At 36.6% G+C, this 13,989-nt stretch overlaps 3 protein-coding genes across 6 annotated transcripts; 1 reads left to right on the top strand and 2 right to left on the bottom strand.

Moving 5' to 3' along the window:
- Window positions 1–5,056: 5,056 nt before the first annotated feature.
- On the top strand, window positions 5,057–9,227 carry LOC120077606 (HSP20-like chaperones superfamily protein). Of its 4 annotated transcripts, none has more exons than XM_039031543.2 (4): window positions 5,057–5,214; window positions 8,124–8,485; window positions 8,648–8,882; window positions 9,055–9,227. In XM_039031543.2, the coding sequence occupies exons 1-4, from the start codon at window positions 5,198–5,200 to the stop codon at window positions 9,176–9,178; spliced, it is 738 nt and encodes a 245-aa protein (XP_038887471.1). In that variant the 5' UTR covers window positions 5,057–5,197; the 3' UTR covers window positions 9,179–9,227. The 4 variants fall into 4 exon arrangements, with proteins under 4 accessions (XP_038887471.1, XP_038887472.1, XP_090171191.1 ...); XM_039031544.2 differs by having other exon boundaries at window positions 8,651–8,882; XM_090315065.1 differs by having other exon boundaries at window positions 8,648–9,096.
- Window positions 9,228–9,580: 353 nt separating this feature from the next.
- Window positions 9,581–11,300, bottom strand: MEF19 (mitochondrial editing factor 19). The gene has a single exon (XM_039031038.2). The coding sequence runs from the start codon at window positions 11,298–11,300 to the stop codon at window positions 9,606–9,608; it is 1,695 nt and encodes a 564-aa protein (XP_038886966.1). The 3' UTR covers window positions 9,581–9,605.
- On the bottom strand, window positions 9,581–12,161 carry LOC120077138 (uncharacterized). Its single transcript, XM_090315066.1, has one exon. It carries the CDS (start codon window positions 12,159–12,161, stop codon window positions 11,484–11,486), a length of 678 nt encoding a protein of 225 aa, XP_090171192.1. The 3' UTR covers window positions 9,581–11,483.
- Window positions 12,162–13,989: the final 1,828 nt, after the last annotated feature.

The following is a 13,989-nucleotide window of genomic DNA, read 5'->3' on the forward strand; positions in this document are numbered from 1 at the left end:
TGGTTCCAACTTCTTGGGATTAGCCTCAAGTACATGTGCAGGGCAACTCTAAATGCAAAAGTGACTTAAACTAGCTTTACACCCGTTCCACAACTCTAGATGTGTTCTTGCAACACTCTTAGAGGGAACACAATTGAGTATATATATCGTAGTCTCCAGTGCGAAACCTCAAAACGAGTTCGGTAAGAAAGCGTAACTCATCGTTGAGCGAACCATGTCTAACAAGGTCCTATTTCTCCTCTCCGTTACACCATTCTGCTGAGGTGTACCCGACGCTGAGAGTTGGAAAACGATTCCATATTCTATTAAATAGTTCTGTAATTCGAAGTTAAAAAACTCTCCACCTCGATCTGATCGAAGTGTTTTAATCCATCAATCCAATGCATTTTAAACTTCAGCCTTGAACTCTTTGAACTTTTCAAAGGATTCAGACTTCTGTTGCATAAGATAAACATACCTATACCTCGAGTAATCATCCGTGAAACTGATAAAATACTCATAGCCACCTCGCGCTCGCACATTCATAAGATCACAAAGGTCAGAATGTACTAACTCAAGAGGCTCCTTGGCTTTATAACCTTTTCTAGTAAAAGGTCGTTTAGTCATCTTAGCCTTAAGATAAGATTCGCACACTGGTAAAGAATTTTCTTCTAACTCACTTAGAAGTCCATTCTTCACCAATCTCTTAATCCTATTGAGATTGATGTGTCCTAAATGAAGATGCCAAAGTTGGGAATTTTCTTTTAGAGAAATTCGTCGACGTTTTGATTGAGTTACGACAGTTTTGAACAATTCAGTATTATGGAGGGAATTAATGGCTTACAGCCTTAGCACATATAAATTCGATTCTAGATTTGCTGTACAAATAAAAACTTCATCTTTATGAATAAACGCTTTATCCACATTAAATGAGATAGTATATTTACATTGCAATTAACACTTTACAGAAATAAGGTTCCTCTTTAGTTTGGGAACAATATATACATTATGTAAAATAAGAAACCTATTCTATAAAGCTAACTGGTGTCCTCCCACTGCCACAGCTGAGATGATGTGCCCGGTGCCAACTCGCATCGTCATCTCACTAGTCTCCAGCTGCTGCCAAGATCTAATCCCCTGAAAAGAAGAACAAACATGGTTAGTGGCGCCTGAATCAATTATCTAGGAAGAATCATCATTCTCCACTAAACAAGTTTCAAGAACAAGTAAATCACATTTACCTTTATCCACCTTGGCTGTTTTCTTCTCTTTCAGATACCGAGGACAGTTCCAGTGTCCATCTTAGTTACAATGGAAACACTTTCCTTTAGCAGCCTGTGGACGCCTCCTTGGGGCGACATGCGGTGGGTTAGCAGGTGCCCTCCCTTTTCCCTTACCACCCTTTTTCTTCTTCCCCTTTTCAGAGTTAGAAGCAGAAGGTGCAGACTTCGTTCCTGAATTCGAACCTCTATGGAACATCCTGGAGGATGAAGCAACATTTGTCTCACCCTTCTGCCTCTCCTTACTTTTCAGTAAACATTGTTATGTCTGAAACTCGTTGAGGAGAGTTGTAAGGTTATATTTTACTTTGTTAAGAATCACATTGCTAACAAAGTGCAGGAAACTCTCCGGCAAAGAATATAGGATTATGCTAACCTAGCTACCCTCATCGATGGTAGATACATTCAACTCCGCCATATTAAAGTGGACCATCATGTTTAGCACATGTTCACGAACAGAGGTGCCTTCTTCCATTTTAGAGTTGAATATGTATTTAAGAGCCTCATACATAAGCTGTTCAGATGGTTATCCAAACATCCCCCACAGGGACTCCATGATCTCACGCGCTAAGACCATAGGCTCATGTTTCTTGGCCAAGACTTCAGAAAGGCTTGTCAAGATGTAGGCTCGGGCTTCTCATTCGCCCTTGTCCATCGCTCGTATGCCTCCCGAACATTTCGAGCGGCATTCGGAGCTGGAATAGGAGGACAAGCCTCCGTGAGAGCGAACATGAGATCCTTGATGATTAGGATTGTCATGATCATGTGTTTCCATGTTTCGAAACTATCGCCAGTAAGTTTTTCGACGCTTAGCAATGCTAACGTGGCTGTTGCCATTTTGAAAATGTTGCTAAAAAAATGAACAAAACTTTATTAGAATTTGCTAAACCACTTTTAAACCAATCAATTTTGCAAAAAAGTTTCAAGTACCCTAAGTTAAAGACTTCTATTTTTCAATGATGCCCTAGTGAGGTAGGACAAATGCCACCGGTGGGGTGATCAGTTGCCCCTTAGCTGGGATGAGACATTATCAACCATTAGAAAGAACCAACTCTTAGAACTGAACCTAACAACCACCATTTTTCGATCCAAAATCGTTAACCTTTAACTCTTCCACGTAAGTGTAACCCCTCGCTTTTGATGGCAGAGTCCCGCTCTAATGAGCCCACCGTAGGAAAGAAGCAGATTAGGACAAGAGACTAAGTTAACTTATCCTCTTACAGGAGATCAAATAAAAAAAAAAACTCGCAAAACTGCCATCCTTTAGGGGAACACTTCTAGGGTGCCTCGAGGCGATGCGCAGTAACTTTATTCAGCCTAACGAGGGAGACCGAGGGATATGTTGTCGCACTTCCCGCTCCCACTTACTATGAACATTCTCTCCATCAACCTTAATATTGACCTACCCAAACACCATCCACTGAGGGGACACGCCAAAGGTGCCGCGAGGCCGAGGATAGATCTCACGGTGTGGACTATTTAGGAGAAACGTGAAAGGTATAAGTGAAGCATCTTATGTCTCAATGAGAGGGTGAAGCCTCTTGTTCAAGACCCAGAATCAACACTTGAAGGGAACAACCTTTCTACTATCCCTAATTGGGTAGGAGTGAATTCCATCTTACACCTATGTCCCCAGCTATTCATCCGGTCTTATCCCCAAAATGGTAAGCTTATTGAGCAGAGGCAGTTGGTCTACTCTCACCATTTACAGATCAAAGGATAATCCTGAACAAACAGGAGTTCATAGTTAGCTCAGGATTAAGGTCAAATTACCTAGGTCGCTTTGAAATAGTTAGTCTTAAACAGTAAACAACGTTATAAAGTAAGAGTGACTGGTTTCGTGGTCTGATCTTGCACAAAACTCATTTGCACAGGACACCCCCACTTCTTATGTCCCAACATGAACGAATTAGAATCACTTTGTTTGTAGCACTTTACAACTCTTTGTAACAACTATAGAGTAGACCACATCCAATAGTGTTACCAAAATAAGGCACCCAACCTTATTCATATACTATAGATCATTTTGACTATTTACTCGAACCTGATCCACTTGTATGTCTTCACATAAAGTTCAAGTACTCATATAATAGCCAAAGGACTTTGGTTTATTGAATTTCTAAAAAACAATATATTCAATAACAACTTTATTGAATTTTCAGTATAAGTTTTATTGCTTACAAACCACGAGTTTTAGGACATAAAACCCAATAATTCGTAGAACAGAGGTAAAGGTATTCAAATTAGATACATGTTATGCTAACACATTCTATATTTTAATTGAGATATGCTCGTTTTGGCACACGTAATTTAATCTTAGGGATTTCTACATAAAAGGCCTAAAGAATAGACACATATTATGTTAATGTCTTAAACATTTCATTTTTTTTTTACAAAAAAGACATGTTGGCCTCCCTATTTTCACTAATATCAATGATTATTTACAATTTAGCCCTCACCTATGTTTTATATATATATATATATATAGTTATTTATTTATTTCTCTCTCCCCCATGCATATATTTTCTCTCCCCAACAATATATTTCATATATTCTCTCCTCCACAATTCACATTAATTTCTTCCTCTTCCCACTCTTTTTTTCCTTCCCTTCCCTCTCTTTTCTCCTTTTGGCGATGTGAGTTGTAGGCAGTAGACGACGTCGTAAGGCGAATTGATAGATCGATACAAGATGACACAAACGACTTGGGACGAATTGATGGTGCGGACGGCGTGGTGCGAATCGACAATGATGGATTGAGCAGATTCGGTCGACGACGCGACGGGACGAGCAAATTCGGTTGACAATGACAGGGAGAGAGATTTGTGACGACCATGGCTGAAGAAGAAGAAGAGATAAAGATGGAGAGTTATGTATTATAAACCCCCATATGAAGATGGACTTCATTTTTTTTTCTATTTTTTATATATATTGTGATATATATGTACTATCTTTTTAGCATTTGTAGGAAATTTGATATGTACTGTGGTATATGTGTTTGTTTATTTGATAAAAACGAGTGTTTTTTTTTATTTAGACTTATTGTATTATGATATATACTCTGTGGTGTAAATGAAATCTATGAAAATTTATATACTACGGTATATTTCATATATTGGTTTATACTGTGATTTATGTCAAGCATTTGGTCAATTTCTAATTTATAAATTTTGGCATATTTCATATATTGGTTAGAATATTTTCAAATACCTAACAAAATGTTCTACGGTATTCTTAAAATATTCATGAATCCGTCAAAATGTTTTAAGGTATATTTAAAATAACCATTAATCTGTAAAAAAAAAAAAAACCAATAAATTGATGTGTGAAAACCAATGTAAATAGAAAACAAAATTTCATTAAATATATTTTTTCCAAATTGGAAAATAGAAAAAAATTAAAATAAATGCATTTTCTCTCTCTATAATAAATGCACTATTTACCAACAAAAGCGTAGCTCAAGTGGCATAATGTTCATACTATTAATCTCGTGGTTTGAAGTTTGATTCCTCCCATCCCACACTTTATTTACAATACTTCTTAAAAAAAAAATGTATTTTCTCTCCATCATTAATGTAGCTTCGAAAATATGGCAAAACTATCAAAAGTAAACTTTTTTGAATTTAAAGATATTTATAAAAATATATGGCCAAACATAAGTTATGTAAAAATCCCTTAATCTTAATAACTTATGGAATGGATAATGGGATTTAAATCCAAATTTAGAAATTAGTGGCCTTTTCTAAATGAGACTAAAAAAGAAAAAGGAGAAAAAAACATCACGTGAGGAAGATATGAAGGGAACCGTATTCATCTCAGCCCTATGCAATGCTTATTTATAAATTGAACATCTCCACTAACATCTGTCTGTCAGTGTTACTGGGTACGTTGACGAAATCCGAACTTACAAGCTTTTCAAAATCTCCGGCGACTCTCCGATGACTTCTCCGGCTAGGTATCTTCTTCTCTTCATGTTTGATTGGAGTGCTATCTTTGTCTCTCTATCTATCTCTTCTGTTATCAATCATCGGTTAATGCAGCAGAGGAGGGATTTTCTCTTCTTTAATTAACTACTGTCTCCTTTTTCTTGGTATTTGAGCATTATATTTATGAAGCGGATGGGTATTAGGGTAAAGGGTTTTGGTGATATAGATAAATGAACTATAGTTTCGGATTTTAAGAAGAATTGAAGGTAATTTTTGCGTTCTGCTTGTTCGTAATTGAATATGGGTAAATGTAATAATCATTTTGCGGTGTTTATGTTCTGAATTTTTTCTTAATGGTGAGTGGGAACTTTTGGTTTTGGTTGCTTAAGAGAGTAAGTTGTTGAGATGGAAATCAGGGGAACTTTGTTGGAGATTTTTGGCGGTTTTAACCAAGTTGAGTTTCTCTATAATTGGAGTCCGTGAATGAGCGATAAGTGTTCTCATCTATGGTTGTGTTTATATTTTGGGACGAGTTCTTTTCTTTGGATGGCATGAAATCGTAGTTGGTAATACATAGACGGCCTTTTTCGTTAATCTTTACAAAATGGAAGGAGAATCTTCGTAGAGTGGATTACAAAAGAATCTTCCATCAAGAAATAAAATCAGTGAGATTCTGAGACTAATAGTCCTTTAAAAAATTTGTTCATTTGCACCAACTAAAAACAGAGAAGAGCACCAAGTTTAATAAGTAATCAGAAGGCTTGGCTTTGTTTTTGAAAAGGCCGTTGTTTCTTTCCCTCCACCTCCATAGAGTCCAGCAGAAAGGCTTCACCAAAAGATTTAGTTCATGGGTTCACGAGTTCTTTAAAGTGCCTATTTTGGAAAGATTTGGAGGGGGGAAACTGTAATTTCTCATTTGGAAAGTTAATACTTTCAGACTTCCCTTTAATTTTTCCTTGCCAGTCTGTCAAATTGGTGTTAAATCATGACGTTTTCCTTAGAAGCATAGAAGTATTGAGCTGGAATTTGCACTGATTATTTTTATCTTTTTTGAGATGCATTTTAATTCGATTGGTCCATATTAATGTTTGTAATTGCTTGTGCTTGTTGAATTTTGTCTGAACTCTTAAGCTAAATAGCAAATATCAACTTTTTTTTCTTCTCCTTTCTAAACCATTAAAACAGTACTTTTTATATACTTTAGTTCTAGAGGCTTATATCCATTTGACAACAGATTTTAAAATCTAGTTGAGATTTATTATCTGCCTGACGTGTCTGAAGTTGAAAAGGCAACTTGAGGCATTATAGTCTTAAACACCCACATGTTGACTTACAAGGCAAATAATCACCAATAGTCTTATATTTTTAGACTTCTTTTTTTGTTATCCTTTTATTAATCATAAATGATAAACATCATATATTCTGTAAATGAGTTCTTGTTTCTTTGAAGTTGGCTATGATACAAGGAAATGGCAAATTTACGTGCCTCATAAAGGAACTTATGTTGTTCTGGTTATCTGTTTTCTGAGGAAATCCCATATATATACAAGGGAATGTCAACGATTTAGAAACCAAATTATCTGTCAGAGTTATAAGTAACCAAATTTGATCAATTTTGTTTTTTGTTTTGATTTCCAACCCGGGTATGCAATCTCTCTTGGACGGTTGTCACAATTTTAAGGATTTCTATTTGTTTGTCTTGTTCTCTCTCTTGCTCATGTATACTCACCCGGATGTCCAAATTCACATAATATCTATTGATAGCATAGACCAGGCATCCCGGGTTTTGATAGTCCAAGTACATCATTAAACTTGTGCCATTTCTTTTAGATATGTGGTACACTCATTTGTACCTGTCCCTGTAGCTTATCCTCCAGGCGTTCATCTTTGTCTTCTTATGTCAGTAACGTGAATACATACTCTGGCTTTAAAAAGAAACAAGTCCATTAAGTGAATCCTCTCTGTGACATTTGGGCTGCCGTTTGAGAAAAAAATTATTTACGCTTGAGAAATTTATTTTTTCCCAAAGAGATTGTGTTTGTGAGGATAAATTGTTGGAGGTGGCTGTCACAATCTGCTTGTTTTCTATCACAATCCATTTTCCGTCTGTTGTTTCAACTACATCAGCTTCACCTTGGTGAAGAAAGGAAATATTTAAGACTAAAATTTCCTTTCTCCCACTAATTTTCTCTTGAAGTATGTGAGCATTAGAAAAGTTTGACCATACAGAAAGTTTAGACCTAATCATATATTCATATATTTCTTGTTATGCTATCGTACTTTCCAATCTTTTAGTTTGGCATGTGTCTCATATAACGCTGGTGACCTCTTGTATGCTCTTCTCCCTCCCCTGCCAAACAAGATGAACCTGTCGCTTGCACGCACTACATCATATGCACACAAGAGGTTAGATGTTCCCTACACAACCTTTGCTTTGGGCAATGACTGTTTTAATCTCAGACCCCTCCATATGTCCATTAAAATACCTCCCAGACAATCTTTAACTCGAGTTAGTTCTCTTAGGAAAATATGTTCTCATATGACTAGAGTAGCGACTGAACATACTGTTGGACTGCTTATGGCCTTATATTATTGGTTCAATTTGGGAGTGTTTGTTATTTTTATTGTTAAGTTTAAAGATCCCCACCTCCAACTGGTGCCCCTAGTGGTAAGAGCTCGGATTTTTGGAGATATCTTGGTGTCCCTAAATGAAAAACTTAACATTTCAAAATCTTTATTCTCCCGAAGTTGACCTTTTGATGGATGAAACTCCTTGAGATCAGTGCAGTGTGCACTGAGCATAATATGAGGGAGATCCTTCAAAACCTCTTTTTATTAGGAAAAAGGGAGTTCAAAGACTCGTCCACAATTTCTGTTCAATGAATGGTATGACAGAGAACCATCAGACTATGTTGTAATCATATTACTCGTCTTGCAGGGTTGAGGAAACAAGAAAAGATGAGGCAGATTCTTCAAATCTTCGTCAACGCATTCTCAATGTGGCTCCCATCAATAGCATGCCATATATTGGTCCACCTCTACCACACAGCTACATTCCTTCTTCTCCACGAGTTGAAGATCCAGAAGCTATGGTGAAGGTTGGGCCAGCTATGGTATATTGTCCTCTCACAACCAGTCAAGAGTGGGATGATATTGTATCTGCCACCAAAACTGGGATTTCCCTCACTGGGACTGCAGCCATGGGAAAAGTTGGACCAGTCATTGGACGTGTGGACATCGGTGAGAACGAGAATTCATACTTCTTCCGCGTTTCTCTTCCAGGGGTGGCTAGAGATCAAAGTGAGTGAGTGTTGAAACTGATTAATTTTCTTCCACTTTGCTACCATAATGTGCAGCGTTAATGTTATCCTAACAATACAGACACAAGATTATTCTCTTATCTGTTTTTGCTTTGGTACACATGAAAATTATCTATCTGACCAGACTATTGTTTAATGGCAGCAGACAGTTTCAGTTGTGACATGGAACCTGATGGGAAAGTGAAAATAAAAGGAGTAACAACAACAGGGGAGAAGATAGTATGTAAGAATTCGCAAGTATTTCGGATGCAATCGAAAAATCTATGTCCACCAGGTCACTTCTCTATCACTTTCCAGCTACCCGGCCCTGTCAATAACCTGCAATTTTCAGGTGCTTTTGGTGCAGATGGGATTTTAGAAGGCACTGTAGCCAAAAGGTGATTAGCAGGCTTAAATGATTTGTTAGGGGGGTCAAAATACTGAGATGATTGTTGACTCATTTTGGTTTGTTGTTTAGGAAAAGGCCTTTTCTGTGGATAACTATTCATTAGGAAATATGGCCTATTAGGAAAGATGTTAACTCATTTTTTTTCTCTGTCATTCCTTTAGAAGGAGATGCTTTGAAAGGATCAGCTTAATTTTCTCGACCAAGCTCCCAGAAAAACATCACAATGATATGGAATTTGTAATTTTGTTAAAAGATCTGTTGTATAGAGAATTAAGTAGTGCCTAGTTCATTTTACTTTGAAGTTTACGATATCAATCTGTCTATAATTCTAACATTCATGATCTCTCTCTCACTTTTCTCCCCCTAACAGTCTCTCTCTCTCCCTCTGTGACTGAAATTGTCTTTCTCCCTCCCTCTGTTACTGATTGAAAACTTTCAAACCATCATAATTACGTTCACTACTAGATCAATTGACTTTACTTACCTGATTTGATCGTCTTTTAAGTTTTCTTAGTTTGGACAAGGAAAAATTTTAGTACTACAACTACTTCCATTCATTGTTTGCCAAAAAAATAAGTATTTAATAATTGCATGGACCCGTAGAATAAAATAATTTATCATCTAATCAAGTGTCAAATGCTTAATGGAAGGATTATTGGATTAGGTACTATCATAATAGTATGGAACTTTTGTTATCCAACAGTAGCATTAGCTAAGGCAACAACTTTATTTCAACAAAACTGTTCCCAAGAGTTTTTCCGATCTTTTTATGCTTTAACATATCTCTCGCCAGCTTCATTTCTTGCCAATTACAGGCTCTGGCATAAATATTTGACAAAAGTACATAAACACCACTGCCAGAGTTCTTCAACTCTGCTATGTGACCTTTCACTCTGTTAGCAAGACCTACATTTCCATACATTTCACAGCCATTCAGAATAGAACTCCAGATTATTGCATTTGGTTGCATTGGCATTTTCTTCAGGAACTCCTCGGCCTCTTCAAAGTGGCCTGCTCTACTCAAAAGATCGATCATGCAGCCATAATGCTCCATAGTAGGCTCGATACCGTAAACCTCAGTCATGGAGGTAAACTGTTTCTGACCTTCTTCGATCAGCCCGAGATGGCTGCATGCCCATAGAACTCCTATGTAGGTGATTTGGTTAGGAGCAACTTCATCTTCTGCTACCATTCTTCTGAACATATGCAGTGCTTCTTGGCCTTTGTCATGGATTGCTAACCCTAATATCATCGTTGTCCAGGCCATTTCATCTTTCTTCTGCATCTTGCTGAAGATCTTCAATGCAGTATCTGCATCTCCAGCTTTCGCATACATGTCCATAAGAGCGGTTCCGATGGGAACATACTCATGGAAGCTTGTTTTCAACACACGAGCATGTAAACTTCGTCCGGTTGATCGAAACCCCAGATGGGTGCAAGCACTTATCACACTCAAAAATGTTGCTTTATCAGGAGCAAACCCAGCCAATCCCATGTCAATGAAAAGGTGTAATGCCTCCGCTCTTCGACCATATTGACTATAGGCACCAATCATCGAATTCCAAACAACCAAGTTTCTTTGAGGCATTTTATCAAACAGATTCCGAGCAGTCGCCAACTTGCCACATTTTGCATACATGTCCATGATTGCAGTTGCAAGTATTACATTGAAGTTAGAGTTTATGTCGAATGGATCAAAACCAAGTTGGCAGAGACGATTGTGAACCAATTTCCCAGTATCGATATCTCTGCAATGAGCAGCTGCAGCCAAGGCAGTGGTCATGGTGATTTCATTAGGCTCCACACCTTCATTCTCCATATCTTTGAACAATCTCAGAGCTTCTCTCGCCTGATCATTGTTCACAAACCCTGCAATTAAGGAAGTCCAAGCAACCACATTCCACTTGGGAATAAACTCAAACACCTTCAGCCCAGAACTCAAATCTCCACAAGAAACATACATATTGAGCAAACAACAAGAAGTATACGCATCTAATTCAAACCCAGTTTTCACAATTCGATTGTGAACGCTTTGCCCATATCCAAAAAGATCGATTATGGAGCAAACTTTCAACACAAAAGGGAAGGTGAAATGGTCCGGGGAGAAGCCTTTACGCTGCATTTCTTCATACATAAACAGAGCTTCAAACTTGTCACCGCCATTGCAGTACCCTTTGATCATCGAATTCCAGATGTAAACACTTGGCTGATCAATTTGATAGAAAACTGTTCTCGCATATTCAATGTCACCCAGATCAGAATTTGCGCAAAAATCAATAAGTCTGCTGCAGGGGACTATGTTCTTGACGACTGAAGTTGTAATCATCAGACTGTGTATTTGTTTCAACTCCTTCATGGTTTTGCATTTTTCCAATAAACTTATAATACTGTAATAATTCGGTTTCATTATCTTCGTTCTCAATCAGATACGCAAGATTGAAGATCATGGAAATGAATCATCGAGTGAGAATTATGTAAAAAGAAGGTGAAGATATGAAGGGGAAATATCTAGTCGAATCTCTAACTATAATCTCATTAGAGGAAAAAAAATACTTATAGATATATATATTGTGTTTATCGAAGAGCGCTCTCAGAAAATTTTCTTGCCTCTAATTTTTCTTCTCAAACTCTTCATCTTTGGACTGTAAATCCCTAATTTTCCAACCCATTTTTGCATTTCAGATCTTCTCAATCCCAAGGCAATCAAAATGCCGAAAAGGCCAAACCCCCAAACGAAATCTTTCGAAATCCCACTTTTCAGCCACAATTGAATCAATGCAACACTGAATAAAGCAAATCCAAGAACACCACAAACCGTATCGATCTCAAAATCAGTCATAAACAACAAAACAAGACCACAAACAATCAAAAACCCAATCAACAATGGTTTCTTCTTCCTTTTACCTCTCCATCCATCATAGCCCCCTCCACCAAAACCCCTCCACAACCGCGAACCACCTCCGTTTCCATCTCCGCCGCTCAATTCCGTGACGACTAAATCCAGCGGTGGCGGCAAGATCTTGAGATTGGAAACTAAGAGAGAAGCCAATTCAAGCATCAATTTGGTTGATCTCTGAAATCCGGGACTTTTCTTCTTCTTTCTAGCGCAAATGATCGATGTTTGGGCCTGCAATCCATCGGAAACTGCTACAAGGGTCGAGAGGAATGGGGATCTGGGTGGAATTATGGGATTTGAAAGGGTAAAATTGAGAAGGGGGTTGAAGAAAATGGAGCCACTTGAAGAAGGAACTATGGCTGTGGTCTGCATTTTACTCTGATGCTTTGCTTCTCGGACGAGAGAGAGGAGAAGATGACGAATGAATGACCGTTGGGATCCACATACTTTGGAGTTCACAAAAAAAATTTGAAAATTGTGATTTTATTTATTATTTTTTATTTTTTTTGGGCAAAAATGGGTTAAAATATCAATTTAGTCGGTAATCGGTATTTTGAGATTTCGTTCGAATTCATTTACTATCGATAAATCTTAAATTTAGTTTTATTATAGATTTCTTAAAAAAAATATATATATATATATCTATTAGCATATTTATTATAAATTTTAGAAGCTTATTCACCTATTATATTTTCTTAAATAAAAATTATATTTATTACTTACCATTAAATATTTGAAGGTCTAATATCTACAACTATGTAAATTTGAGGTTACAATTTTAACGGTTTTAGAAGCATGAAAACTCAATTTTTACTTGAAAGTTTGGTGTATAATTGCAACTATCACCATACTTTAAAAGTGGTTTTTGCAATTTACCCAAAAAATACTAACAATTTTCTAAAACCAATTGAAAAATTTAGTGTGTGACATTTTAAAACATAATGAAACTAGAGCCAAAACTTTATTTTAGTACAACAATTGTAGGGTGGGGATTGAACCTCCGAGCTCTAGGGACGAAGGTCATGTCAATTACTGTAACGCCCCGAGATTAGGAGGAAGACATAAATGAACCGAGATCATATCTAAATGATAGGGATCCTGAGAACATGAAAATATGGTTAAAAAAGACAAAAGAATTGAAAGTTACTACCTATACCAACAACGTGCACCCTTTTTTTCGATGGCTCAATCTTAGGAACTTTATGAAGGAACTCGATTTACAAGAGCTCCATGAGCGGAAGCGGATCGTCCAAATCCCATTTCGATTGAAAACAAACATTTACAATAAAGCACACAAATTATGCATCTTAACAAAAATTACAGCATTCTTTTAAACTACAAAAAGAGTTCAAGTGATTATACCTTTGAATAACTCTTCTTCACGTAAATCCGTCAAATTGTCACGAACTCTTCGAACAAACACGAACCCCTCGATCAGCAACCAAACTCGAACCAAAGGGGAAGACACTCCCACTTAGTGACCTCGGTATTCTCAGGGTGAGAACCTAGGAGTGGTGTGCTCTGACTATTTTGGTTAGGAGGAAGTGTTAGAGTTTAGAGGAGGAAGACGATTGAGGAAGAGCACACTATCGTATAGAGAAGTTCTTCAATCTTGTAGACAATGAGCCTATCATATATGCTCTCTTAATCTATCATATAGATTCAATCACAAGATCGTGTAGATTAGATATGGAATAATAAAATTATATTTTATTTATCTCATTTATCATAAAAACCAACTAACCTCCCATTAAGGTGGTTAGAGAGAAAAAGAGAATAATATCCAAAATAATTAATAATATAAATAAATATGATAACCAACTTATTATATTATATTTATAACCTATAATTTTAATATTGCATCATATACAAGATAAACTATAGTTCTTTTTCTCTATTTTATGACATTTAATATAAATCATATTTATATTAAATTTAACATCTATGAATCTCATTCATAGAAAATATATTTGAATCACATTCGAATATTTATTCCTCTATTTAAACAATAATGTATCAAATACATTATGTTAATTATATCATATGTAATTGAATCAATTTAATTATATCATATATAATTAAATTCTCTCTTATTAATTTGAACAATTCAAATTAACTCAAAAACTGATTCTCAACTAAATCCTTTTGAGCTACCAAAGGGACCTTATAGACTTGTAGCTTGAAGCTCCAACGGTACGTG

This window comes from Benincasa hispida, chromosome 6 (genome assembly GCF_027475165.1).
Source record: "Benincasa hispida cultivar pf3 chromosome 6, pf3_genome.v1.1, whole genome shotgun sequence".
In the NCBI taxonomy this organism is placed as follows: domain Eukaryota; kingdom Viridiplantae; phylum Streptophyta; class Magnoliopsida; order Cucurbitales; family Cucurbitaceae; genus Benincasa; species Benincasa hispida.